This window comes from Sapajus apella, unplaced genomic scaffold (genome assembly GCF_009761245.1).
Source record: "Sapajus apella isolate SASKATOON/1434 unplaced genomic scaffold, GSC_monkey_1.0 scaffold476, whole genome shotgun sequence".
NCBI lineage: Eukaryota > Metazoa > Chordata > Mammalia > Primates > Cebidae > Sapajus > Sapajus apella.
This window is the reverse complement of record NW_022437412.1, coordinates 15,976-43,730: the sequence shown is the minus strand read 5'-3', so window position 1 is coordinate 43,730 and position 27,755 is coordinate 15,976. Positions and strand designations below refer to the sequence as shown.

Genomic DNA, 27,755 nt, shown 5'->3' with positions numbered 1-27,755 from the left:
GCTGAACACACAGATGCTAGAGCCGGACCGCCACCACAAGTTCGAATCTTGGCTCCATCACTGCACATCCTTGGGCTGGTTCCTTAACCTCTCTCAGTATTATATCCCATTTAAAAAAAGAATAATAAACTAGTCAGTATAAATGTAAACATTCTTACAACTAGCTGGCACGTAGAAAGCTGTTAGCAGGCCAGGCACAGTGGCTCACACCTGTAATCCCAGCACTTAGGGAGGCCAAGATGGGGTGGATCACGAGGTCAGAGTTCGAGATCAGCCTAGCCAACATGGTAAAACCCTGTCTCTATTAAAAATACAAAAATTAACCAGGCATGGTGGTGGGCGCCTGCAATTCCAGCTGCTCAGGAGGCTGAGGTGGGAGAATCACTTGAACCTGGGAGGTGGAGGTTGTGGTGAGCTGAGATTGTGCCATTGCACCCCAACCTGGGTGACAGAGCAAGGGTCTGTCTTAAAAAAAAAAAAAAAAAAAAAAAAGCTGTTAGCAATTGTAACAGAAACATGGTTTTACCCATGGAATATCCATGGGTTCCCCCTTATTCTTAGCCTCCCTTGGGTTAGGTTGGGACGTGTGACCCACACCAGTCAAAGAGCTGAGAAGAAGTCATTTGAGGACTGAAGCAGGTAAGAGCAGATGCATGCTTGCCAACTTTTCCTTCCCATCACTACAGTCATGGAAACCATGTGATGAGATGGTAGAGACACAAACCAGAAGTAATCCAAATCACTGAGTGGCCACATGGAGAGCTGTTGCCCTGAAGTCACCTACCTTGTTTCAGACTTTGCAAGAAATAAACCTTTGTTACATTAAACCACAGAGCTTTCAGAGCCTGTCCTGTCCTGACCAATGCAGCTATTATTAAACTTGTAATCAAGAATGATTAGTCTGAGAAAAGGACAGCAACTTTTAAAAAATTAGGAAACATTTGCTGAGTACCTAGAATGTTCTAGGCACCATATATAGTGCTTTATCTTCTCTAATCTGGGGGTGGTTTTGGCACCCAGGGGACATTTGACAATATCTGGAGACATTTTTTGTTGTGACAACTGAAAGGGTTCTGCTGGCATCTAGTGGGTAGAGGCCAGGGACACTGCTACAAAACGCTATGATGTATTAAGTATTCAAAAAGAAATCCAACCAGGCATGATGGTTCATATGTGTAATCCCTGCACTCCGGAGGCTGGGGCAGGCAGATGGTTTGAGCCCAGGAGGTCGAAGCTGCAGTGGACCCTGATCATCCTGCCACTGAACTCCAGCCTGGGCAAAAGAGCATCTCAGAAAAATAAAACCTCTCCATTGTTGGTGTCTGTGACTAGCAATGCTGAGTTACTTGGCTCAGTATTAATAGTCAAGCAGTTATATAAATAAGCACAACCCTATTAATCCAGAATAAAAATACTGGTGGCAACCCAGCTAAAAATTGAGCCTAAGCCCTTGAACATGAGTATTGCTTCATGTTTCTCCAGTTTGGGAAATCTGTATTTGCAGTTGGCAGAGATTAGGAGTTGCTACACTTAGCAATAAGGAGAGTAAAGCCTTAACAAAACTGGATATATTTTGGGACATGTTAAGACGGAGATGTTTACCAGACTGGATACAGTTTGGGACATGTAAGATGGAGATGTTCACCAGACATCCAAGTCAAAATATCAAATAAGCAATTTAATGACTACAGCTCAGGAGAAATGGGTTAGAGATAGAAATTTGGGTCTTCAATATAGATAATAAAGCCATGAAATGATGTGGTCTCACCAATAGAATGTTAAAGAAGTCCAATAGCAAAACCTTAGTGATATGGTTTGGCTGTGTCCCCACCCAAATCTCAACTTAAATTGTATATCCCAGAATTCCCATGTGTTGTGGGAGGGACCCAGGGGGAGGAAATTGAATCATGGGGTCCTATCTTTCTGGTGCTATTCTCATGATAGTGACTGGGGGTCTGATGGGTTTATCAGGCTGCTTTTGCTTCTTCCTCATTTTCTCTTGCCTCCACCATGTAAGAAGAACCTTTTGCCTCCCGCCATGATTCTGAGGCCTCCCCAGCCATGTGGAACTGTAAGTCCAATTAAACCTCTTTTTCTTCCCAGTCTCAGGTATGTCTTTATCAGCAGCATGAAAATGGGCTAATATGGTATATTGGTACCAAGAGTGGGGTGCTGCTAAAAAGATACCCAAAAATGTGGAAGCGATTTTGGAACTGGGTAACAGGTAGAGGTTAGAATAGTTTGGAGGGCTCAGAAGAAGACAGTAAAATGTGGGAAAGTTTGGAACTTCCTAGAGACTTGTCCAATGGTTTTGCCCAAAATGCTAATAGTGATATGGACTATAAGGTCCAAGCTGAGGTAGTCTCATGGAGATGAGGATCTTGTCGGAAACTGGAGCAAAGGTAACTCTTGTTAAGCTTTAGCAAAGAGACTGGCAGCATTTTACCCCTGCCCTAGCGATTTGTGGAACTTAGAACTTGAGAGAAATGATTTAGGGTATCTGGTGGAAGACATTTCTAAACGGCAAAACACTCAACAGGTGACTTTGGTGCTGTTAAAGGCATTCAATTTTATAAGGGAAACAGAGCATAAAAATTTGAAAAATTTGCAGCCTATGTAAACGAAAATTAAAACCCACTTTCTGGGGAGAAATTCAAGCTGGCTGCAGAAATTCACATAAGTAGCAAGGAGCCTAATGTTAATCCCCAAGACTACTGGGAAAATGTCTCCAGGCCATGTCAGAGAACTTCATGGCAGCCCCTCCCATCACAGGCCTGGAGACCCAGGAAAAAAAAGTGGTTTCATAACCTAGGCCCAGGGTCCTCATGCTGTGTGCAGCCTAGGGACTTGGCACCATGTCCCAGTCACTCCAGCCATGGCTGAAAGGGGCCAACATGCAGCTCAGACTGTGGCTTCAGATGGTGGAAGCCCCAAGCCTTGGTAGCTTCCACGTGGTGTCGAGCCTGAGGGTCCACAGAAGTCAAAAATTGAGGTTTGGGAGCCTCCGCCTAGATTTCAGATGTTTGGAAATGCCTAGATGCCCAGGCAAGTTTGCTGCAAGGGTGGTGCTCTGGTAGAGAACCTCTACTAGGACAGTGCGGAAGAGGAATGTGGTGTCAGAGCCCCCACACAGAGTCCCTACTGGGGCACTGCCTAGTGGAGCTCAGAAGAGGGCCACTGTCCTCCAGACCTCAGAATGGGATCCACTGATAGCCTGCAACCTGTGCCTGGAAAAGCCACACTCAACACTAGCCCATGAAAGCAGCCAGGAGGGAGGCTGTACCTGCAAAGCCACAGAGGTGGAACCTACCTTTTGCATCAGTGTGACCTGGATGTGAGATCTGGAGTCAAAGATCATTTTAGAGCTTTAAAAATTTACTGCCCCACTGGATTTCAGACTTGCATGGGCCCTGTAACCCCTTTGTTTTGGCCAATTTCTCCCATTTGGAATGGCTGTATTTATCCAATACCTGTACCCCCATTGTATCTAGGAAGTAACTAGATTGATTTTATAGGCTCATAGGTGAAGGGACTTGTCTCAGATGAGACTTTGGACTGTGGACTTTTGGGTTAATGCTGAAATAAGTCTTTGGTGGACTGTTGGGAAGGTATGATTAGTTTTGAAATGTGAGGTCCTGAGATTTGGAGGGGCCAGGGGCACATATGGTTTGGCTGTGTCCCCACTCAAATCTCAACTTGAATTTTATCTCCCAGAATTCCCACGTGTTTTGGGAGGGACCCAGAGGGAGATAACTGAATCATGTGGCCAGTCTTCCCTGTGCTATTCTCAGGATATCAAGTCTCACAAGATCTGATGGGTTTATCAGGGGCTTCCTCTTTTGCTTCTTCCTCATTTTCTCTTGCCACCACCAAGTAATTAGTGTCTTTTGCCTCCTGCCATGATTCTGAGGCCTCCCCAGCCATGTGAACTTTAAGTCCAATTAAACTTTTTCTTCCCATCTCAGGTATGTCTTTATCAGCAGCATGAAAACAGACTAAAAGCTGAAGGAAGAATGAGGGAGAGGAAGGAAGCACAATACTGCATGATGGAAGCTAAGTAAACTGGGCTGGGTGCAGTGGCTCACACCTGTAATCCCAGTACTTTGGGAAGCCAAGCCTGGCGGATCGCTTGAGCCCAGAAGTTTGACACCAGCCTGAGGAACATGGAGAAACCCCATCTCCACTAAAAACAGAAACATTAGCCAGGTGAGGTGATGAGCGCCTGTGGTCCTAGGTACTTGGGAGGCTGAGGTGTGCCAACTGAGCCCAGACACAGAGGCTGCAGTGAGCTGAGATCACACCAGGCCACTGCACTCCAGCCTGGGCCACAGAGCGAGACCCTGTCTCAAAAAAATTTTAAAAATGTGGCTCAAGGGAGGAATGGTCAACCCTGTCAGAGTACAGGCGGTCAAAAATAGGGAGAGGATGGGCTTTCTCAACCTGGACAGCACTGCTGATCTTGACAGGCAGCTTCAGTGGGATAACAAGCCTTGAGAGTTTTAACAATTAAAAAAAAAAAAAAAAAAAAAAAAAAAGGCTCATCCAGTCACTCTTTTGAGGAATTCTACTATAAAAAGGAACAGAGAATGAAACAGTAACTAGACACAGTTGTGGCCTGAAAAAAAATCCAGTCATATTAAATATGAAGGTGAGTTTTTTGAGATGGAATCTCGCTCTGTCACCCAGGCTGGAGTGCAGTGGCTCTATCTCAGCTCACTGCAACCTCCACCTCCAGGGTTCAAGCAATTCTCCTGCCTGAGCCTCCCAAATAGCTGGGATTACAGGTGCCCACCACCATGCCCAGCTAATTTTTGTATTTTTAGTAGAGACAGGGTTTCCCCACATTGGCCAGGCTGGTCACGAACTCCTAACCTCAGGTAATCTGCCTGCCTCAGCCTCCCAAAGTGCTGGGATTACAGCCACCGCACCTGGCCAAATATGAGGGTTTTTAAGTTCATCTAATTGTCTTTTATCAGAACAAGCAAGGAAATCTCATGTTCTTTCAACTGTTGTTACCTACAAATTACTTTTGCAACCAAAGAAAGACTTTTGGCTAAGAGGGCCACAGGACATTTAACTTGTAAGTGCTACTGTGAAGGTACTGTAGGTATTATGCACATCACCTAGCCCACCAGGAGGGAAATATGCTTAATGACTTGCTCCAGGCTGTCCCAGGACAAGGCTCTCTAGAGAAAGGACAAACTACAGACTACTTGCTTGCAGTTGTTGGGTAAAATCATATGACATATCCATCATGAACATTTTCTAATTATGTATGCAAATGTGTATGTGATATGTGTGCTATTTGTATGCTAATATCCTAAGTGAAATTCTCCAGACCAACTAGGTCAAAGTGCGTTTTGCACTATCAAAAATGAAGAACCACTGGTCATCATAGAGGCAAGGAAAAAGAAGGAACGGGGGGAAAAATGCAGGACAAAGAGTCTTTACTTTTAAATGATTATTGATACACCAAGTAATAACATGTAACAAGTTCTTGAATTCTATCATCTAGTAATTTTGGTTAAGAGAAACTAAAAGCAGCCCAAATACACTAGTATTCACTATTCTAACCATTAGCAAGAATGGACTACCTTAAGGCTGGCTGCTGCTTCACACAGGTTACAAATAACTATTTACTACTTTTTCATAGATAAAGCCCCTGACCTTCAAGAAAGTATTAGGGAAAAAAAAAATCATTTAATCCCTTCCTTTCTTCAAAGAATTGTTATGTGGTGTTTTTTTAAAAACTAGATCTAAAAAAGAAAAAGTCAACACTGATATACATGTTGCTTGAGCCAAAAGGCATAGGAAAAAAGACAACATATGCCCATTAAATTCTTAAGAAATATGAGGTAAAAAGATGAAATTTTTAGGTAATCTAAGTCTGTACAAAAAAGCTAGATTTGCTATTCTCCAAAAAGTGGAAGGACCTACTACATAATATACGGAAATAATTTAACACCATTTCATAAGAAGATAACTAGCGCTGTACTAAAGCTTCATATTCCATGAGGGCATCTAAAATGCCAATCCACAGAACAGGTGCTTCTCTCTTCTTTATCCATTTATGCGGTAGTTTTCATGGATTTCGGGCCGAATGTCACAGACAAAAGCCAAGAGGTTATCCAAGACTTCATCCCTGTTCTGCCGAAAGTAGGTCTGGAGGATGGTCATCTTCTCCTGGGTCTCCTTCTCCACTTCGGTGCTGCAACTGCCATGGGATCCCAGTGCCTGGAGATGGGGAGCGATGTCACAGAGGGATTATCAGAACAACGCTCTAGCTGGTCAGGTACATTTCATAAGCTACTTGCTGACTCTTGGAGAAACCCAGGCTCATCAATCAATATACTCAGAAACTGGCAATGTGACCTCACGGCTGAAGCACATGTGAGGTATTCCCAGAGTTAACAGGAGCCACATCTACCAAAAGTAAACTGCACAGCATTTCCACTGCTAGGAAATTATCCCAAAGACATATATTCACATCTCTCCAGAGTCTACTATATAGTCTTAACCAAAGACAGGAAATCAACCTAAAACTCAACAACTGAGGACTGGTTAAGCAAATCATGGTGCTTTTATGCAAGACAACTATTCAGCAATTGCAATGAACTGTAAAATATGCAGTTTAAGGAGGGGAAAAGCAAGATATTCAACAGTATCAGTGTGGTTAGTATGTCTTTTTATCTGTGGTTTTAAATGTGGGGAGATACATGGTGTTTAAAAAACTCCTAAATGACAATAAACATAAGCCAGACATGGTGGTGCATGCCTGTAGTCTCAGCTATTCGAGAGCCTGAAGCAGGAGGATCCTGTGTTTGAGCCTTACCTGGGCAAAATAGCAAGGCCCCATCTCCAAACAAAACAAGTAATAATAATAAACACAATGAAGACACAATTTAGGAGGAATATGCAAGGAGTTTCACCATTATTGGTTAGTGTTTTAGTTAAGTTCAACAGTGGATTCACCATGTGTCACACCTGTTCTTACAAATATATATATTGTAGAAGCATTTAAAAAAAGAAACCTGTTAACAGTGACTGGTTCTGAGGACTGCAGGTCTGAGAGAGAGGACAACTAATTTCTCATTAGTGCCGCCTTTTTTGACCTGAATTCTTATCGTACACGTCTTACCTCTTCAGTTCCTCTTAGCAGTTTCACACACACTGACATGAATTTTTTTTTTTTTTTTTTTTTTTGAGACGGAGTTTTACTCATGTTACCCAGGCTGGAGTGCAATGGCGCGATCTCGGCTCACCGCAACCTCCGCCTCCTGGGTTCAGGCAATTCTCCTTCCTCAGCCTCCTGAGTAGCTGGGATTACAGGCACGCACCACCATGCCCAGCTAATTTTTTGTATTTTTTAGTAGAGACAGGGTTTCACCATGTTGACCAGGATGGTCTCGATCTCTTGACCTCGTGATCCACCCACCTCGGCCTCCCAAAGTGCTGGGATTACAGGCGTGAGCCACCGCGCCTGGCCATGAATTTTCTTTAACCTTCTATGGTCTTCACAATATGGCTGGCTTTTTGTTAACTGTGTGCCTTCTTTATTAGAACTTGACCTATAAGGTTCTAGAGGACGTAACTTTTGTGTCTGACCCTTTTTATTCACCTAACCTGCTCTTGCCTCACTATATATATGCTAATAACAACATCCCTTCATATTTGGATAATGTATTACTTTGCAAAGGATTCTCTCACATTACCTATTCCTCACAAGCACCTATAAGGAGGCTATCGCTCCTTTTTTTTTTTTTTTTCCCAAGGAGATGGGGTCTCACTGTATTGTCCAGGATGGCCTCAGCCTCCAGGCTCAAGAGATCCTCCTGCCTAGCTGGGACCACAAATGTGCACCACTGTGCCTGACTTTATCACTCCATTTTCTCTTTTTAAAAGATGGAGTCTCACTCTGTCACCAAGCTGGAATGCAGTGGCGTGATCTCGACTCGCTGCAATAGCTTGAGCTTGGAGGCTCAAGCTATCCTCCAATCTCAGCTTCCTGAGTAGCTGGGACTACAGGTACACCCCGTCATGCCCAGCTAATTTTTGTATTTTTTGTAGAGACGGGGTTTGGCCATGTTGCCCAAGCAGGTCTTGAATTCCTGGGCTCAATCAATCCACCACCTTGGCCTCCCAAAGTGCTGGGATTACAGGCATGAGCCACCATGCCCTTACAGCTCTTCATACTATACTACAACTGTTCATATTACAGGAATATCCTGGGGCATCTCGTAACAGCTCAGTTGCTAACTCGTATTTTTATGTTCATAACCTCTTACCTGTTTCATGAATATAAGCCATATGCTAAGCTCCACTAAGTTTTCTGAAAAACCAAGGAGGTTACAATGGAACACTGCTAGAAAGATTCAGAGCTTAGCCAGGCATGATGGCTCACACCTAAAATCCCAGCACTTGGGAGGCCAAGGCAGGTGGATCGCCTGGGGTCAGGACTTCGAGACCAGCCTAGCCAACATGGCGAAACCCCATCTCTACTAAAATACAGAAAAAAAAAAAAAAAAAAAAAACTGCCAGGCGTGGCGGCAGGCACTTGTAATCCCACCTACTCAGGAGGCTGAGGCAGGAGAATAGCTTGAACCCAGGAGGTGGAGGTCGCAGTGAGCCAAGATCATGCCATTGCACTCCAGCCTGGGCAACAAGAGTGACACTCCATCTCAAAAAGAAAAAAAAAAAAAAGGTTCAGAGCTTGTGCTTTACAGTACAATAACCAGTACCATCTCTACAAGCAACTACAGCAGATTATAAAAATATGAGGGCACATGTCATCAGGACTTCCTGAGCCTGTGCCATGAAAATGAAAAAAGAATGTAAAAATATGAAGACAGGCTGGACGCGGTGGCTCACACCTGTAAGCCAGCACTTTGGGAGGCTGAGGTAAGCAGATCATGAAGTCAGGACTTCAAGACCAGCCTGGCCAACATAGTGAAACCCCATCTCTACTAAAAATACAAAAATTAGCTGGGCATGTGGGTGCATGCCTGTAATCCCAGCTATTTGGGAGGTGGAGGCAGGAGAATCACTTGAATCTGGAAGGTCGAGGTTGCAGTGAGCTGAGATCATGCAACTGTACTCCAGTCTGGGTGACAAAGTGAGACTCCATCTTGGAAAAATAAAATAAAATAAAATGAAGACAATGCCTGCCCTGACACAAGGGTATTTCTACATTGTTTTATAAGCAGTCTGACAACTTACAGCACCAATCAGCCCCAATTAAAGAATCAAAGAAACATGTTAAGTTTTGTTTTTATTTTTCTTATTTTTTATATTTTATTTTTCTTATTTATTTATTTATTTTTAAAGAGACAATGAACTGGTTTATTGCCCAGGCTGGTTTTGAACTTTGGCTTCAAGCAATCCTCCCACTTCAGCCTCCCCAAAGTGCTGGGATTACAGGTGTGAGCCACTGTGAGTCAAGTTTTAATAGCACTGTAACTGCCAAGAATAAAGATGAACCAGCATTTTGGGAGGTCAAGATGTGAGGATCACTTGAGGCCAGGTGTTCAAGACCAGCCGAGGCAACACAGCAAGACCCTATCTCTACAAAAAAAAAAAAAAAAAATCAGCTAAGCATGGTGAATAATGCCTCTAGTCCTAGCTACTCAGAAGGCTGGGTGGGGGTAGACTGCTTCAGCCTAGGAGCTCTAGGCTACAGTGAACTCTGATCACACCACTACACTCCAGCCTGAATGACAGAGTGTGACTCTGTCTCTTACAAAGAAAAAATTAATCACAATTTTTGCTACTTAATGCTAGGAGGGAGGTATGTGCCTTTAATCACTGGATTTGGGCCTGGAAGTGTGTGTGCTGGAACTACTAGAGGCCACAATGTAGAATTTGAGAGAAATACAAAGCCAAACACACAGGTGAGAGAAAGTACTAAGCATGTTATTTAAGATCCTGGGTTTTTAATTATATAGGCCAATACATTCCATTTAGAATCAGTTTTAATTATATTTTCTGTTACCTGCACCCAAGAGTCCTGATAGTTTCTTTTCTCTGTGAAGCCCTCCTCCATCCTTTCCCCTTTCCACAATGGTCCCTGCTTCCTCTGTACTCTCTGTGATCTGTTTTTGTGCTATTATTGTGCGCACCACAGTACAGCCCGTAACACTGGTTAAATGTCCGTACTATATATACTAAAGTGGGGCTCCAGCTGGTTTGTTTATGACTGTCACAGCACTTTTCAGTTGTCTCTGCATGATTTGCACTGTATTACTGAGTCTCCTTGACCACCAGATGGTGAGCTACACTCCATGATGGAAGGGATTGTAACTATTCTTGGTCATCGCTGATCCCTAGCATCTAGCACACTACCTGGCACACGTTAACTGTTCAACAGGTATGTGTTAAATGACTGAATAAATGAAAATTAGGATTCAACATGTGTGGAAAAACCGATCATCCTAAGAGACAGATGCCTGAGCATCCAATAAAACACACAATTACCAATTTTCAAAATTCTACCAGAATCTCTGAGCTATGCTGGATATTTTGAGAGCCTTGGCAGGGAGGGTATCAGGAAACTAAAGCAGTAATGAAAACAAATGGGGCCCCACCGCAGCTTCCTTGGCCTTGAACTCTTTCTCCCTCTGCAGACGGTACTGTTCAATTTCAGCCTGAGCTTCTTCTTTGGCCTGCTTCAGCCTGCGGTTCTTTCCTGTTTTCAAAGGAGAGAGCTATATCAGGAAACGGTTAAAAGCAGAAAAGCAAGGAAAGACTGAGATGTTAAATTTTAATAAACTAAGAATGAATTATGACACAGTCCCAAGAGCTGTACATGGGAAAGAGGGAATTCAGAGCTAACAAACAGTAGAGGTTCTTCCCTCCTGCAGGCTGTACTTAACTAGGAAGTGACAAGACAAAAAGGAATACCTTCTGTAACTACAGCCCATAAAAATGAAGGCAAAAAATTGTAGAACGTGTCAGAATATTCTCTCAATCTCAACTATTAAAAACCAACATAAAATGGGTAACATTAACCATCTAGGGATCGCTTCTCAACAAGTAAACACGTAAGTATGCTGCTGATTAAAACTGCAGCCCTCCTTAGATGCTTAGCAAAAAGGCTAATAAGTTCCCAAGGGACATCAACCTATAATGTAACTAATGAACCAGATGATGTAACACTGGAAACTAAAAGCAGTGCCTGTCACATGGAAATCAAGAAAGTGGTGACTGAAAAGGAATGCTGAATGAGGAGCACTGGACAGTAAGACTGCACTAGTGGCTAAGGGAAGAGGAGACACAGGTATTTTGGTTTCTAGAAGTAAGTGGCTTAACGTAGAGCTGGAAAAAAATCTCTAGGTTTGGTCAGAGCCTGCATGAAAACAGACCACAAGGACAGCCAACACATACATACTCTCTGCTTTGAATGTCCAATCACCAATTTTTTTTTTTTTTTTAAAAGAGGGGTTTTAGACCATCAACCTATTTATTTAATTCGGAGCAAAAGACATCCTGGATCTAAAATTAAGCTTTGTTATAATGGTACATCATTGTATTATCAACTGTCTAAAGCCCATGTGGCTGAATGAAAACAAACTTAATCTTCCACCTCCTGATTAAGAACAGAACTTTGGACCTGTAAACATTAGTCTGAAACAAGTCTCTCTCAAAGCACTCCAACGACTATTTCTCTAAGTCCACATTCACTCCAATATTATTTCTGGCCTACTATTGTCTGCTTTGGGCACCTGTACCCCAATCCTTTACATGCTATACTCCCAGCAGCTGTATTGGACTGTATTTCAAAGCTAAAGATATTTTCCAAACCAACAATCTACAACACTCACGGCCCCAACATGCTGCAGTAGCTCCGCGTGACTTCACAAGACATCACTCCCACTCCCATGGCTCCCTGCATTTATTACTCAAGATAATACCATTTACTGCCTTCAGCAAACATCCTCAACATTCAATACTGACAGGTGCCTCTAAAAATCAAAAATATTTAAAGAGGAAAACGTATTTCTATTAAATCTTGTTTTTCTTGGGCCTTACATATGGAAACCAGTGTTTTGTTTCACTCCAATGAAATATGCCATTAACACAAACTTTTTAAAAATGTTAAGGTCCAAAGCAATGATTTCATTAAAAAATTGGATGGGACCATTTCGCATCATGCACTACCTCTTCCCAACTCCTAACTGGGCAAATCAATCATAATTATAAATTAAGAAAGGCATTTTTTCAAACTGCAGTTCTTCTAAAAACCTCTGTTCCTATTAACAGTTCTGAGACAGGCCAGGGGGCGGTGGCTCATCCCTGTAATCCCAGCACTTTGGGAGGCCAAGAGTTTGAGGCCAACCTGGCCAACATGGTGAAACACTGTCTCCACTAAAAATATAAAAATTTATTTTTGTATTTTTTATTAATTTATTTGATTTTGTATTTTTAGTAGAGACGGGCATGGTGGCAGGCACGTGTAATCTCAGCTACTCAGGAGACTGAGGCACAAGAATCTGCGGAACTCGGGAGGTGGAGGTTGCAGGAAGCCAAGATCATGCCACTGCACTCTAGCCTGAGCAACGTAGTGAGACTGTCTCAAAAAAAAAAAAAATCTGAGATGTATGTTAGCCATAAACTACTAGCGATAAATACTTCGTTTTGTTTTCTGAGATGGAGTCTCCTTCTGTTCCCCAGGCTGGAGTGCAGTGGCACGATCTCGGCTCACTGCAAACTCTGCCTCCTGGATTCAAACAATTCTCCTGTCTCAGCCTCCCGGGTAGCTGGGACTACACGTGTGTGCCACCACACCCAGGTAAGTTTTGTATTTTTAGTAGATACAGAGCTTCACCATATTGCCCAGGCTGATCTCAAACTCCTGATCTCACCCACCTCAGCCTCACAAAGTGCTGGGTTTACAAGCCTGAGCCACCATGGCTGGCCATTAATACTTTTTAAAACAAAGTCACAGCTACCTGAGATATACAAAACCCTGCACCAGGCTTGACAGGATAAAGGCATAAAACATAACTCCTACCTCCAGGGCACTCAGAATTATTCTTGCCATATTCCGAGTATTTTTTCCTGCACTTCCCCAATCTATTCTCATATCCCTCCAGACAGATACAACTTCTGTTACTGATGAACCATCATAAGACAAACTCTGAGAAGGCATTCTGGAAATACTCTACCGAGGGCATGACTGGAAATATTCTGGGAAGAACACAGAACTTTCCAGTCATGGGAACAACAAGATTTCTTCCCATTCCCAACATCCTCAAAGAAAACTTTTCAAGTACCACACAATCCCTAATTGAATAAGTAGAGGAGACATGCTTGAAATCTAGTTGGATGTCAGACAAATTAAGTCCTATACTAGGAGAAACATCAAGGAATTACTAAGATCAGTCTTTCTCAGCATCTTAGCCTTGCATGAGAAAAGAGGCTACTGAGTCCCAACTACGTATGTTGCTTCCCAGGGTATGAACAAATCATTTCTCTCTGAGCCTCATTTTTACCATCTGTAAAATAGGGACAGAAGCATCTTTCTCACCAGATGAGAAACGGGATACATAAAGTTAAATTAAACATAGTTTCTGTTCTCAGAAGCTTAGTCTAGTGACTGAGCCATATAAACAAACAGGTTATTGCACGGCACTGGCAGAAATCAACACTTGGGAGGGACTCCAAGCCTAGTCTGAGGGGAGAAGCATGAGTCAGGAAAGGCTTCCCGGAAGAAATGCTCCCTAAATTTTGAGGTCTGATGGAAGACTAAGGGTCAGAGAACAAAGGGGAGGAAAATTGGAAAAGGCCTCTCCAGTCAGAGGAAACAGCGTGCACGAAGACCTGCAGGTGAAAGAAATCATGGTGCTTCTGAGGGATCACAGCGATTCAGTATGGCTGGACGAAAGTACTAAGACTGACCTCCAAGAACCTCCCCCACTTCAGTAAGGCATTTGAGCTTTTTTCTGCAGGCACTAAACTTTCGACTGCAAAGGCGGTAGGGCAGTAATATTTGCATTTTATTTATTTTTTGTTCCTTGCCAGCAGAAGTCACATGTTTGCATTTAGAAGGACGACAGCAAAGAGGAGAATGGAGGAGAGTAGAACAGGTTCTTCCACTCCCAAGTCTAGATTAAACTCACCTCTTAAATTCTTTAGCAACCTTACATTTTTCCACTCTAGCACTTATCTCTCCCGCAATTAATGGGGTGATCTCAAACTCCCATCTCCCCTAAAGAAGCCAAGTTAGGGGAGATAACTGATACACTGGGCACTGCGCTTGCCACATATTAGACAGACAGAAACACACGCACCAATCAACGATTTAGAGCGCCACAGTACCTTCAGAGAAGTTGGTGTCTTGGACTAAGATGTTAGTAGTAGACAAAGGGAAAAAGTGAAAGATACGCAAGCCTTGGCGTCTGACTGAAGGTGGCAAATGAGGGAGGGAGAAAAGGCAAAGAGGATTCTGGGTTTCTAGACAGAGCAACTGTGTGGATGCTGCCTCCCTTCACCGAGACTGACCACCCCAGAGCAGTACGTGGAAGAGGGGAAGGACAAAGAACCCCGTTTGGATAGCCCATTTCACACGCCTCCAGGCCGCAAGGATGGTCACCCATTATTGTTTCCAAGGCCGATTTACTACCTCACGTCGTGGCTTCCAGGCGATCTGCAAGCCTTCCAGAGCCTCACCTCCTCAGAGCTTCGAAACACATAACCTTCCGCGACTATAACCACGCCCGCACCCCGCAGTTTTTCGGGCCTAATCTACCCACCACCACCTGCGGCCCAGCGGTCTTCCTTCGACTCGCGCGCGCCACGCCGGGGAGCCCCACGCCGGGTAGCCCCACCCTGAAACTCACTTTTGCGGGCCTCAGACACCTTCTCGGCGGCCCGCTTCTCGGCCTGCAGCAGCTGCTGAATCCCCTGCGACTGACTGGCCATGGCGGCAGCGATTCTGAGATAGAGGTAAGCCGCCTAAAGCACCTCGAAGGCCCCTTGGGTCAGGTGACCCAACCGCCCACAATCTGCGCCTGCGCCGCGCCCCCCTTCGTCACGTGACCGCGTAGCGTAGCATCAGCTGACAGCTCTTGGACTGATGATTCGGGAGAGATGGGGCGGGGCGGAGGAGGGTAGAGCGGAGCAGCTCGACTGCGCCTGCGCAGGGTCTCCGCTCTCCTCCCCTCTACGCGCCCTGACCACTTTCAATGGTTGCCGCGTCGGTGGTTCGCTCAGTGTAGCCGCCCTGCCACGTCGTTGTTGTCATAATCCCTCAGTTTGCAGTATGCTAACATTAAGGTCACAGAGGAGGGGCCAAGCCAAATCACTTTCCTCTTACTCTGCACACCGCTCTACTCCCTCCCTTTCTGGGACTTTGTTTAGCACTCAAATTTTATCGGGGGATAGTTTGGGAAGATTCTTCTCAGTTCCAGGGATAGAGTCTTGGGTTGCAAGTTAGGAGATTTGGGATCAAGTCTGCCACTAACTTGTGTGATTTTGGACAGGTTGCTGTTCCTTTCTGAGCCCGAGTTCAGGAACGGACTGGACTGTTTCCCATAAATATTTGATGAAAGCCTGCTTTGCTCCTAGAACACTGTTGATACTGAGGACATGGCAGAGAGCAGGACAAACAAGGTCCCTGGCAGAGCTCACAGTTTATGGACACATGACAGGTTATTTTAAATAGGCAATTACAAACTGTGATAAAGACATGAAGGAAAAATGCAGGGTTTTGTAAGAAATAAACTTTAGTAAGGAGAGAGGCATGTGGAGATGTCTCTGAATGCTGTACCAAGGAATGGGTGTTTGAAGTAAGATCTGAAGGCCAGGCACAGTGGCTCACGCCTGTAATCCCAGCACTTTGGGAGGCTGAGGTAGGCAGATCACTTCAGGTCGGGAGTTCGAGACCAGCCTGGCCAACATGGTGAAACCAGTCTTTACTAAAAATACAAAAATTAGCCAGGCGTGGTGGTGCGCGCCTGTAATCGCAGCTGCTTGGTAGGCTGAGGCAAGAAAATCACTTGAACCCGGCAGGCGGAGGCTGCAGTAAGCCGAGATGGCGCCACTGCTCTGCAGCCCGGGTGTCAGAGCAAGACCCTGTCTCAAAAAAAATTAAAATAGGCTGGGCGCGGTGGCTCACGCCTGTAATTCCAGCACTTTAGGAGGCTGAGGTGGGTGGATCACGAGGCCAGGAGTTTGAGTCCAGCCTAACCCACAAGGTGAAACCCCGTCTCTAGGAAAAATTAAATGAGCTGGGCATGGTGGCGCTCACCTGTAAACCCAGCTACTCACGAGGACGACGCAGGAGAATCGTTTAAACCAGGGAGGCAGAGGTTGCAGTGAGCCAAGATCACACCACTGCACTCCAGCAACAGAGCGAGACTCTGTCTCAAAAAAAAAAAAAAACATTAATTGTTTAAAAATAAATTAAGATCTGAAGAATAAGAAGTTACCTAGAAAAGGATAGTGGGGGTTGGAGGTGGTAAGCAATGATTAGGGAAAAAGGACCAGCCTGTGTGGAGTTGGGGAGGGGTCAGCTTGGCACAGAGACATCTCCCCATCCACAGTGAATAGTGAAATAGGAAGCCAGGGGTTGAGTTTACAATATGATAGGCCCTTGTCACCGCTTCACTCACTCCTCACAGTAACTTTGATACTGTTACTAATTCCATTATATATTGTCCAAACTGAACCTCAGAGAGTCCCAAAGTCTCTGAGCCAAAAGTCACGCCCCTATTAACATGCAGACAGGGTATTTGAATCCAGTCAGGACTGCAGAGTAACACCTCATAGCTACTGCTCTTCTGCAGGAATCTTGTGGGCTGAGGAAAGGACCAGGTGACCTCTAATCCCAGCATTTTGGGAGGCCTGTAATCCCAGCACTTTGGGAGGCCGAGGCAGGCAGATCACAAGGTCAAGAGATCGAGACCATCCTGGCCTTCATGGTGAAATCCCATCTCTACTAAAAATACAAAAATTAGCCAGGTGTGGTGACACTTGCCTGTAGTCCCAGCTACTCTGGAGGCTGAGGCAGGAGAATTGCTTGAGCCAGGGAGGTGGAGGTTGCGGTGAGCCGAGACCATGCTACTGCACTCCAGCCTGTTGACAGGGCAAGACTCCATCTCAAAAAAAGGAAAAAAGAAAAAGAAATTTACTTTTATTTTTTTATTTTTATTATTATTTATTTATTTATTTTTTTTTTTGAGACGGAGTTTCACTGTTGTTGCCCAGGCTGGAGTGCAATGGCACGATCTCCGCTCACCGCAACCTCCGCCTCCTGGGTTCAAGCAATGTACTTTTAATAATCTTTAGTCAGAGATATGTTCTCTTAGAGCCAAACTTTGATGTGATTTTGTGTACTGAACCCGTACCATCTATATATAAGCAGTGGGCTAAAACGCTGTTTTGGAGCAGCCTGATGAAACTTCCCAGTCTGTATTGCTTGGTCTTCAGTCTTCAGTAAGGCTTCTGAATAAAACAAACATAATTCTTTTCTTTTTTTTTTTTTTTGAAACAGAGTCTCACTCTGTCACCCAGGCTGGAGTGCAGTGGCAGGATCTTGGCTCACTGCAACCTCCACTCCCGGGTTGAAGCGATTCTCCTCCCTCAGCCTCCACAGTAGCTGGGATTACAGGCATCCATCACCATGCTTGGCTAAGTTATGTATTTTTAGTAGAGATGGAGTTTTATCATGTTGGCCAGTCTGGTCTCGAACTCCTGACCTGACGTGATCCAACACCTCAACCTCCCAAGGTGCTGGGATTACAGGTGTGAGCCACCTCAACTGGCAGAACTTAATTCTTTAAATGCTTGATGTTTTTCTTTGGTTGACATCAGAAAATACAATTCACAGTCAGGTGTGGCTCACTTGTAGTCCAAGCTACTTGGGAGGCGGAAGCAGGAGGATCCCTTGAGGCCAGGAGTTAGAGGCTGCATTGCTATGATTGCGCCTATAAATGGCCACTGCACTCCAGCCTGGGCAATGCAGGGAGGCCCCATCTGTAAAAATAAAAAGAGATGAAAAGAAAGAAAACACAATTCACTCAGCCAATCAACGGAGGACAGCACGTCTAGAAGTGGCATGAATATTAAAAGACATATACACATGTAGAGGTGGCGTGAAGATTGAAAGAGATGATGGTACCCCAAAACTGAAAACAACCCAAATGTCCATCTACTGATGAGTAGATAAACAAAAGGTAGTGTATTCATACAATAGAATAGTATTTGGTTATGAAGAGGAAATAAAGCTACAACATGGATGAAACTTGGTAATATGCTGCAGGAAAAAAGCTGGCACAAAAGACTACATATTGTACAGTTCCATTTATATGAAATGTCCAGAATAGACAAATAGATACAGAAAGTAGTTTAGTGGTTAACCAGGGGCTGAAGGGAGAGGAATGGCGGAGTGACTGCTCACTGGGGCATGGGGTTTCTTTTTCGGGTGATGGAAATGTTCTGGAATTAGTGGTGACAGTTGCATACCCTTGTGAATATATAGAAAACAATTAACACTGAATTGCGTACTTTAAAAGTACAGTATGTGAATTATACCTCTATAAAGGTGTTATTAGCGAGATATGATGACAGATGTGAAGCCTTGCAATTTCTAGTCTGTAGTAAGAGCCAGAAAATGGAAGCTGTTATTTTTATCTGGCTAGGGGGTGATTGTTTGATTTACAATCTGGTCCTCCACTTAACAAAAGCCTTCACATGAGGGTTCCTCTAATAGCTCAGTTCCTCGAAGCATCTAAATATCTACAAATTCCAGAATTCTTTTTGCTTGCAGCATTTCAAAAGTTCATTGTGTAAAGGGAAAAAAATTAGACAATCCCGCCTCTGAAATTTTTAGACTGGTTTGAATTTTCCAGTGATCTGAGTGGGTGTTTGTTATTAGAACTTGAATACCCTGGGGAGGTATCCCACAATAACTAGGAAATAAGGGTGAAGCCATTGCCCGCCCCCGCCCCCCAGAACAAGTTTTGAAATTCACAAAGTTGTCTGAAAGACGCAGAGCATTCTCAGACCTTGCGGCCCTGACCAAGGAATGTATTAGCATATCAAAGAAAGGAGTGTTTCCTTTCTGAGCAGCAGTTGATCCTAGACAAGCTGGAAACAAGGAGAAGTAGCAAGGGTGTTCTTCACATACCCCAGCTCAGCTAGGACTAAGGTAGGTGGGATCTCTCACTGCCTTGGCTAAGAGAGTAAGGTGGCCTCGGTTCAAATCCCCAGCCCTGTAATTTAGCAAATGTAACCACACTGTGGCTTCAACTCCTCATATGTTACAAATGAGGTTAGCATGCCAAGGTGGGTGGATAGCTTGAGCCCAGCAGTTTAAAACCACCCTGGGCAACATAGTGAGACCTCTTTTCTACAAAAACGGCAAAAAATTACCCCGGCATGGTGGCACAGGCCTGTGGTCCCAGGTGCTCCAGAGGCTGAGGTGGAAGGATTGCTTGAGCCTAGGAGTTGAAGGCTGCAGGGAACTGTGATCACACCATTGTACTCTAGCCTGAGTGACAGAGTGAGATTCAGTCTGAAAAAAAAAAAAAATGAGGTTAATAGTAGTATAATAATGTTATTGTGAGGATTAAATCAGTTAACACATGCAACTAGCTTACAAGGTACTCACTACTCACAAGAATTTAGATATCTTCACCCCATCTTGCTCTGTCACCCAGGCTAGGTGCAGTATCATGATCTCTGCTCACTACAGGAATACAGGGCAGTGGCAGGAGAATGGAAAATTCCAGGCAGCAGATTCACCTAACGAAAGGAAACTTTTGAAATGGCTGCATAAGCCAGGGGCTGATAAGACCCTGAAAAACCAGGGTATGGGCCAAGCTGGCGAAGACCGACTGGACACATGGGGCTGAATTTGACCCAGGTTTCTCCTAGGACCTCATTATACGCCCCTTAACATACTAAACCGTACACCCACCAGCACCTGGACAGTTCCAGGAACACCCATATTTTCTGTAAAAATGGGCAGCAACAGTTCTGAGAAATCTTCACCTTTTTCCAAGAATCTTCATGAATATTCCACCCCTTGGTAAGGAAACCTATAAAGATAGAAACCCCAAACTCCATGGCACAGCTCTCTGTCTTGAGAACACCCACACCACCCTTTCTTGAGTGTATACTTTGCACTTCGCAATAAATATCTGTACTTTCACTGTTTTTCTACTAGTCCTTGAATTCCTTCTCATGACAGTGTCAGAAGCCTGGACACCAGCAGAGGTCAAGTTCCCACTGGCATTTGGGGACTTCACCTAAAATAGTAATTTCTCCACAGAAAATAAGAAATGACCTAGTAAATGAAAGGTGACCTGGTCAATGAAAGGTCACCTTAGACAAGGGGACTCCTTCCAGAGACTCTGCAGGGCCACTACCAATAGTGGGATAGGCTGTTCACTGCATAAGGAGGCAAGACTGGGCTAAAATCCAGCCCATACTCTGACCATTTGGCCCGGAAGGAGCATCTTTTTAAATTTTATTTTATTTTTTCATTGTTGGAAACAGATGCTTGGTGCCGCAAAGAAAAATCAGCACTGAGACAAAGGATCTTTCAGCAACACAATTTTTACTTCCTGGACTGCAGGAAGGGTAGTCTCACTAGCCATCATGTCATGAGAGTACAATGAATAAAGGAAAACTGACAAATTTATCCCTTACACATTTGGGGTCGTCCTTATTGCTGTGTCTGATCTCCGCTGGCTGCAGTCAGACCTCACAATCTAAACTAAAACCCGACTGGCTAATAACTTAAAACTTTTCTAAACAGGTAAAAGCAGTGGAGAGCTGGGACATGTTTGTGAGCACGTCCAGCACAGATATCTTGGTTAAAGTACAATGACATAGAATGTACTACGTGCCGGTAAGCATGGCATGTTTAACACCTACATGGGACAGGGCTTAACAAAGTTATTAGCACACTTTAACAAGAAAGAAAACCTTAAAAAGGAACTTTTCTACTTCCCACATTAATTAATCAATTTATTTTTTAATTTTTGACACAGAGTCTTGTTGTCACCCAGGCTGGAGTGCAGTGGCATGATCTCTGCTCTCTCCAACCTCTGCCTCCCAGATTCAAGCAATTCTCGTTCCTCAGCCTCCCAAGTAGCTGGGATTACAGGTGTAAACCACCACACCTGACTAATTTTTCTATTTTCAGTAGAGATGGGTTTTGCCATGTTGGCCAGGCTGGTCTTTAACTCCTGGGCTCAACTGATCCTTTCGCCTTGGCCTCCCAAAGTGCTGGAATTGCAAGGGTTAACCACCATGCCTGGCCCATCTATAATTTTTACTTAACAGTAATTACTTTCTGTATAAATCAAGGGAGAGGAAGGGTTAACTTTGTATTAATTCTCAACATCCTGTCCACCTAAAGAAAGAAAGCAAGGCAAAATTAATATAGAGAATTTTTTTGAGACGTCTTGCTCTGTCACCCAGGCTGGAGTGCAGTGGTGCAATCTCAGCTCACTACAGCCTCTGCCTCTCGGATTCAAGTGATTCTCCTGCCTCAGCCTCCTAAGTAGCTGGGATTACAGGCACCTGCCACTATATCTGACTAATTTTTTGTACTTTTAGTAGAGGCAGGGTTTCACCATAATGGCCAGGCTGGTCTCGAACTCCTGACTTTGTGATCCACCCATCTTGGCCTCCCAAAGTGCTGGGACTACAGATGTGAGCCACTGCTCCAGGCTCCACTCATTTAGATAAGACTCCCTGCCATAGGATTCACAGATGACGTCCAGGTATTTGTGACAAGGTCAAATGCAGAACGTTCAACTTCATGTTCCTTTTTTCATGAGCAATTAAGATTAGAATTGCCTGTCCCCCTGAAACTAGCTAGAGACAAAAGTAAACATTTTCTGTTCAGCTGGCAGAGACTTCCCCTGATTGCAAAACCATTCTAACTGTTTCTCACGCACCTGTGACTTGTCATTCCTTCTTATAAAGGTCTAAGGCAAAGCTGCTTTGTCACAACACTTTGATCCTCACATCTAGATGGCTCTCCTTATTGCAATAGCCTCAAGAAAATCATATCCTTAATTGTCCTATGCATTTTGTCTTTTTAAAAAAATTAGTTTAGCCTGGCATGGTGGATGTAGAGACCTCCATCGCTGTAAAAAATTAATCCCAGCTTTTTGGGAGGGTGAGGTGGGAGGATGACGAGGTCAAGAAATCGAGACCATCCTGGCCAACATGGTGAAACCCTGTCTCTATGAAAAATACAAAAATTAGCTGGGCACAGTGGCACATGCATGTAATCAGCTACTTGTGAGGCTGAGGCAGGAGAATCCCTTGACCCCAGGAGGCGGAGGTTGCAGTGAGCCAAGATGGCGCCACTGCACTCCAGCCTGGATGACAGAGCGAGACTCCATTAAAAAAAAAAAAAAATTGGTTTTGGGGAGGGGAGAGTCTCAAAAAAAAATTAGTTTTAATTTATTTTCATCACTGTTTCTTGATGCAGATGATGATGACGATTACTAGATATTTTAGTTGAAAGGAGACAGATATTTTAAAATGCAAAGAAAATTAACTTCTAATAATATGTCAGGGACTGGCACTAAAGAAATTTTCAGACCGCAGGCTGGGTGCAGTGGTTCAGGTATGTCATCCCAGCACTTTGGGAGGCTCAGATGGGCAGATTACCTGAGGTCAGGAGTTGGAGACCAGCCTGGCCAACATGGTAAAATCCCATCTCCATTAAAAATACAAAAATTAGCCAGGCATGGTGGCGTGCACCTGTGGTCCCAGCTACTTGGGAGGCTGAGGCAGGAGAATCACTTGAACTCGGAAAGCTGGGATTGCAGTGAGCTGAGATCACACTCCAGCCTGGGTACAGAGAGAGACTCCATCTCAAAAAAAAAAAAATTGTTTTTTCAGACTGCAAATGAGTTATACAAATGAAAGTATTAAACGGAGACCCAGTTATCAAGATTAAAGCACTCAATGTATTAAAAATTTACAATTATTTGTATAGAACACATAAAAAAATCAGCTTACTAACCAACTGTGGTAATTTTGAACTAACACAGAGGTTTAAAAAAAAAATTATTCTTCACCTCTCTAACCCCAGTAACTATGAAGTCAGTTTTATGACAGGACTCCAAACACTGGATTGTGATGAGAAATGCTAGGCCTAATTCAGATATTATTTAAAGGTGGTTTCAAAATACAGATTTAAGAAGAAAATAAAAACAAGACAGAAATAAATCAATAAGTAGAAGAGATATGCAAGAAAGTTATAAATATGAGACGGCATCTTTGTTAAGAAAAATGAAAAAGATACATGCCTTTGTATCAGACAGAATCTTGTGTGGTAAAAATGATAAAGAAGGGCCGGGCGCGGTGGCTCAAGCCTGTAATCCCAGCACTTTGGGAGGCCGAGGCGGGTGGATCACAAGGTCAAGAGATCGAGACCATCCTGGTCAACATGGTGAAACCCCGTCTCTACTAAAGCTACAAAAAATTAGCTGGGCATGGTGGTGCGTGCCTGTAATCCCAGCTACTCAGGAGGCTGAGGCAGGAGAATTGCCTGAACCCAGGAGGCGGAGGTTGCGGTGAGCCGAGATCGCGCCATTGTACTCCAGCCTGGGAAACAAAAGCGAAACTCCGTCTCAAAAAAAAAAAAAAAAAAAAAAAAAGATAAAGAAAAAACAAAAGGAAATTTTTGTCCTAAGGTAGAATAACTGTTTGTTCTGATGTTAAAAAGAAAGACTAGAACAAAATGAGGCCGAAACAAGCCATAAGAGGTTTGAGCAAGTTGCAAAAGATTTGTGAAAGATGAATTTTATAAAATAAGTTTTGTACGCATAAAATTGGCTAAATTTAGAAGGAAATTATTTATAAATTTTTCTGAAAATCGAATATACTAATACAAAATAGAAAACCAGTTCTCTATGTTTAAAGCAACAAGAGTTTCCTGGAGTATCATTTTTCTCAGTTAAAAAAAATTACAAAAGGTTTTGATTTTTAATTCTGAAACCTGGCTGGATGTGGTGACTTACACCTGTAATCCTGGTGCGTTGGGAGGCTGAGGCAGGAGGCTTGCTTGAGGCCACCACGAGTTTGCGACCAGCTTAGCCAATATCATGAGACCCCAATCTCTACAACAACAACAACAAAATTATCCAGGCATGATGGTGCACACTTGTAGTCTTCCTCCCAACCCCCTCCTCAGGAGGCTGAGTTAGGAGATCAATTGAGCTCAGGAGTTTGAGTCTGCACTGAGCTATGATGGTAAAACTGCCCTCCAGCCTGGGCAAGAGAGTAAGGCCCTATCTCTAAAACAAAAAAATCTGATATCTGTTTCTTTAAATTTTTTTTACCATCTTCTGAACTATAACCTCTTCCTGTTTTATGGTTTCTGTTTATTTTCCCTAATTCTAGGTTTAGAATGCTATCTTTTAAATTTAAAGCAATAATGTAATTTCTCAAAATAGAGTCTTTCTCTTGAAGAGTTTCCGATTTATGTCTCAGAAGCTCAACTTCTGCTTCTCCTCATTCCACGTGATTTGCATGCAGGTCACAGACCTAAGTTATCGTCTGCTCTTCCTCATTTTCCCCTTAAGAAGGCACACTTTTTTTTTTTTTTTTAGCTTAATTAACTTAATGACTCTCTCCCTTGACCTTTTGGTAAGCTTCTGTACTTATTTTCTCTGGTTCTAACTCTGCTGTTGAGACCTAATGCTGATATGTTTGTTTTAAAGGCCTAGAAAAGCAATATTTTTCTCCAGCAATAACTTGATTCTGTGCTATTGGCTTTTCTTGACATGCCTGAATTATTCCAGGTAACTAGGAAATTTAATGTGCTTTTACTTTTTCTAAGAGCCATATGTTTCCCTGCTCAAGGTACTTATTTTTTTGTTTACTTCTTTAACATAGTGTATACTCATAACCTTGGATACACAGTTATCCAGTGTCAAATTGAATTCAAGTACATTTTCATTAGGTTAGATTTTCAGGTTATCTAAAAGGACTTCCTATAAGAAACAATTACACCGATGAAGTATTTTCTTTATTTTTTGGTAATTGGCCTAGGAAAAAAAGATTCTGTGTTTTATGAAGGTAATTTCCTGTGCTTCATGTGGTCTTTATTAGGTTTTTGATTACTTAGGAAAACTGAGTCTTTAGCCTTTGAAAAAAAAAAAACATATATGCAACTTTCTGCATTTGTTTTTGAAATTTTTATTCTTTGATATAGGGTCTCACTATGTTGTCCAGCCTGGCCTTGAACTGCACTTAAGGGATCCTCCCACCTCATTCTCCCGGTTGCTGGGACTACAGGTGCACACTACTATGCTCAGCTTACATTTGAAATCTTCACTCACAATCCTTTTCTAGTTCATAAGCATGAAGACTGAGTGTTCACACTCGTGTGTGAGATCTGCTACCCTCAGACCTTGAAATCTTCAGTCACTCTTGTTAAGTGAATGACTATTATTTCGCTATTATCTGTGATTCTGTTTTAATTAAATGTTTGATATCTTTTGACATATTTGGCAGGCTTTCTCACTATCAGAGTTCTAAATGAAGTCTTTTTGACCTAGAATTATCTTTGGGATTTTCTAGTTGGGCCTCTGGAGAGCCTCAAAGGATGTATTTTTCAGCTGTTTTCAGAGCCTCAAAGGATGTATTTTTCAGCTGTAGAGATGTTAAACTAATTAGGCTTATTTGATGTATTGAGTTGTATGGGAAGCATTGGGGGCACAGATGGGATCAAATAACAAAGTGATGCTAAATCTTCTCTAAGTTATATTTATATGGCTGCGTTATTGATGTGAATAATCTAAAAATTATGTAAAATTTATAAATGTTTGATGCTCCTAATGTGATGTTCTTAATCATTTTTCTGGCTGTTATCTTAAAATGCTGTATGCAATAAACGTAACTGAGTTTCCTGGTCAGTTCCTGAACTCTCATCAGATTTGTAACCATGGCTGTTCTAAGCCTCTGTCTTCCACAGTTTTAATTCTTCTTTAAGTGCATCTGCAGATTCATGGAAAAGACTCTGGCAAGTACTCCTGAATATAGGTTTCTGATAAGTTTAAGATCAATGGACTAAATAAAGTTATTCAGGATCCCCATGAAGAAACTGATAAATTCATGGAACTGACAATTAAGAGGAAACAGAACAAAAGTTAATTACGTGAGATTAGTATCTAATGAAGATAGATATTTGAAACTTTGTTGGTTTTTTACTTAAATGTTTTGTTTTCCAGTTTTAAGGAGACTGTCTCTCAAGTTATCTATAGTTTACAGCAATTTGGTAAAGTATACTTTTGTGAACAAAACTGGCAACATTTACTTTTTCTCTGTCCCTCCAAAATTTGGAAACTATTTGTGAGTATTCTTATTTATTTATTTATTATTTTTTTGAGATAGAGTTTTGCTCTTTTTACCCAGGCTGGAGTGCAATGGCGTGATCTCGGCTCACTGCAACCTCTGCCTCCTGAGTTCAAGCAATTCTTCTACCTCAGCCTCCCGAGTAGCTGGGACTGCAGGCGTGCGCCACCACGCCCAGCTAATTTTTGTATTTTTAGTAGAGGCGGGGTTTCACCATGTTGTCCAGGATAGTCTCGATCTCTTGACCTCATGATCTGCCCACCTCGGCCTCCCAAAGTGCTGGGATTATCTTTCTTTCTTTTTTTTTTTTTTTGAGACAGACTGCAGTGGCGCAATCTCCACTCCGGCAACCTCTGCCTGCCAGGTTCAAGTGATTCTCCTGCCTCAGCCTCCCAAGTAACTGGGATTACAGGCATATACCACCACACACAGCTAATTTTGTATTTTCAATAGAAAGGGGGTTTCTCCATGTTGGTCAGGATGAGCAGTTGACATCTTCATGCTGTGGACAGCTTTTCCTAACATGATGGAATAAGATTTCCCGTCGCAATGAGCCTCTTGCCCCTCTTAATTTTTCCTTGCTTATGCCTATCTTTTTCACTTGGCATAATAATGATGCAATTAAAATTTCACAGTCAGAAGTTTCTGCAGGGAACTTGTCCAAATGTTGCATCTGTCATACCGATCCTAAATATTTACATGGCCTAAAAAAAAAAAAAAAGCCTGTAGTCCATCCAGTAGGTAGCTTTAACAAAGTCCCTGATACAACTGTCACTCTCTGCTTTATCTCAACCCAGTCATGAGATAATAGATGATAGAATTGCTCTTGATTATCTAGCTGGAAAAGGCAGCGTCTGTGCTATTTCTAATACTAAATGCTATACCTGGATAAGTTCCTCTGTGACAGTTGAGACCCAAATACACAAAGTAAGAAACAGGTCACATAGAAGCAATAGGTCTCACCTAATTCACTGTAGTCATTTCATTTACTAGTCGGTTGCCTTTAAGCCTGTGTTCATGGTTCAGAACTATTATGCTAACTGAAATGATCTTATTACTGTCAATTATCTTTGTGTTTTCCTTTATAACTTTGTATCTGTTGCCCGTTAAATTTCTGCAAGAGCATGACTTCTAACTATAATGCTGTCCCAGAGCTTTGAATGCTAGCCAATCCTATGGAACAGACAAAATTAAACTTGACAATGGACTCCAGGTAGACTTAGCCTGAGGGCCATCCCTTCCAAACCTCGTTTGTTGCTCAAATGTGGCTGAAAGGGTTTTGACACTTACTCCTACTTGCCAGTTAATTCCTTCTGAGGTGGGACCAGACTGACAACTCAGGACAAGTTATGTCTACACCAAGAGACAGTCAAAACCTAACCACAAGATAATTAATCACAGATGCCTTCAGAGAAAGATCTGGATCA

At 43.0% G+C, this 27,755-nt stretch overlaps 1 protein-coding gene and 1 non-coding gene across 2 annotated transcripts; one reads left to right on the top strand and one right to left on the bottom strand.

The window, feature by feature from the left end:
• Window positions 1-5,430: 5,430 nt before the first annotated feature.
• LOC116545987 (V-type proton ATPase subunit G 1) lies at window positions 5,431-15,167 on the bottom strand. Its single transcript, XM_032272369.1, has 3 exons — window positions 14,835-15,167; window positions 10,581-10,681; window positions 5,431-6,234 (listed from the first exon to the last, which is right to left on the bottom strand). Exons 1-3 carry the CDS (start codon window positions 14,914-14,916, stop codon window positions 6,061-6,063), a joined length of 357 nt encoding a protein of 118 aa, XP_032128260.1. The 5' UTR covers window positions 14,917-15,167; the 3' UTR covers window positions 5,431-6,060.
• A 10,147-nt stretch (window positions 15,168-25,314) lies between these two features.
• Window positions 25,315-25,417, top strand: LOC116545988. The gene has a single exon (XR_004266543.1). It is a non-coding gene; the product is annotated as a small nucleolar RNA U13 (small nucleolar RNA).
• Window positions 25,418-27,755: the final 2,338 nt, after the last annotated feature.

Coding starts and splice junctions, on each gene's coding strand:
- LOC116545987 (XM_032272369.1), bottom strand. CDS start 14,916: ATGGCCAGTCAGTCGCAGGGGATTCAGCAGCTGCTGCAGGCCGAGAAG. Junction 10,682..14,834: donor GGTGTCTGAGGCCCGCAAAA/GTGAGTTTCAGG, acceptor CTTTGAAAACAG/GAAAGAACCGCAGGCTGAAG. Junction 6,235..10,580: donor TCAAGGCCAAGGAAGCTGCG/GTGGGGCCCCAT, acceptor CCCCATCTCCAG/GCACTGGGATCCCATGGCAG.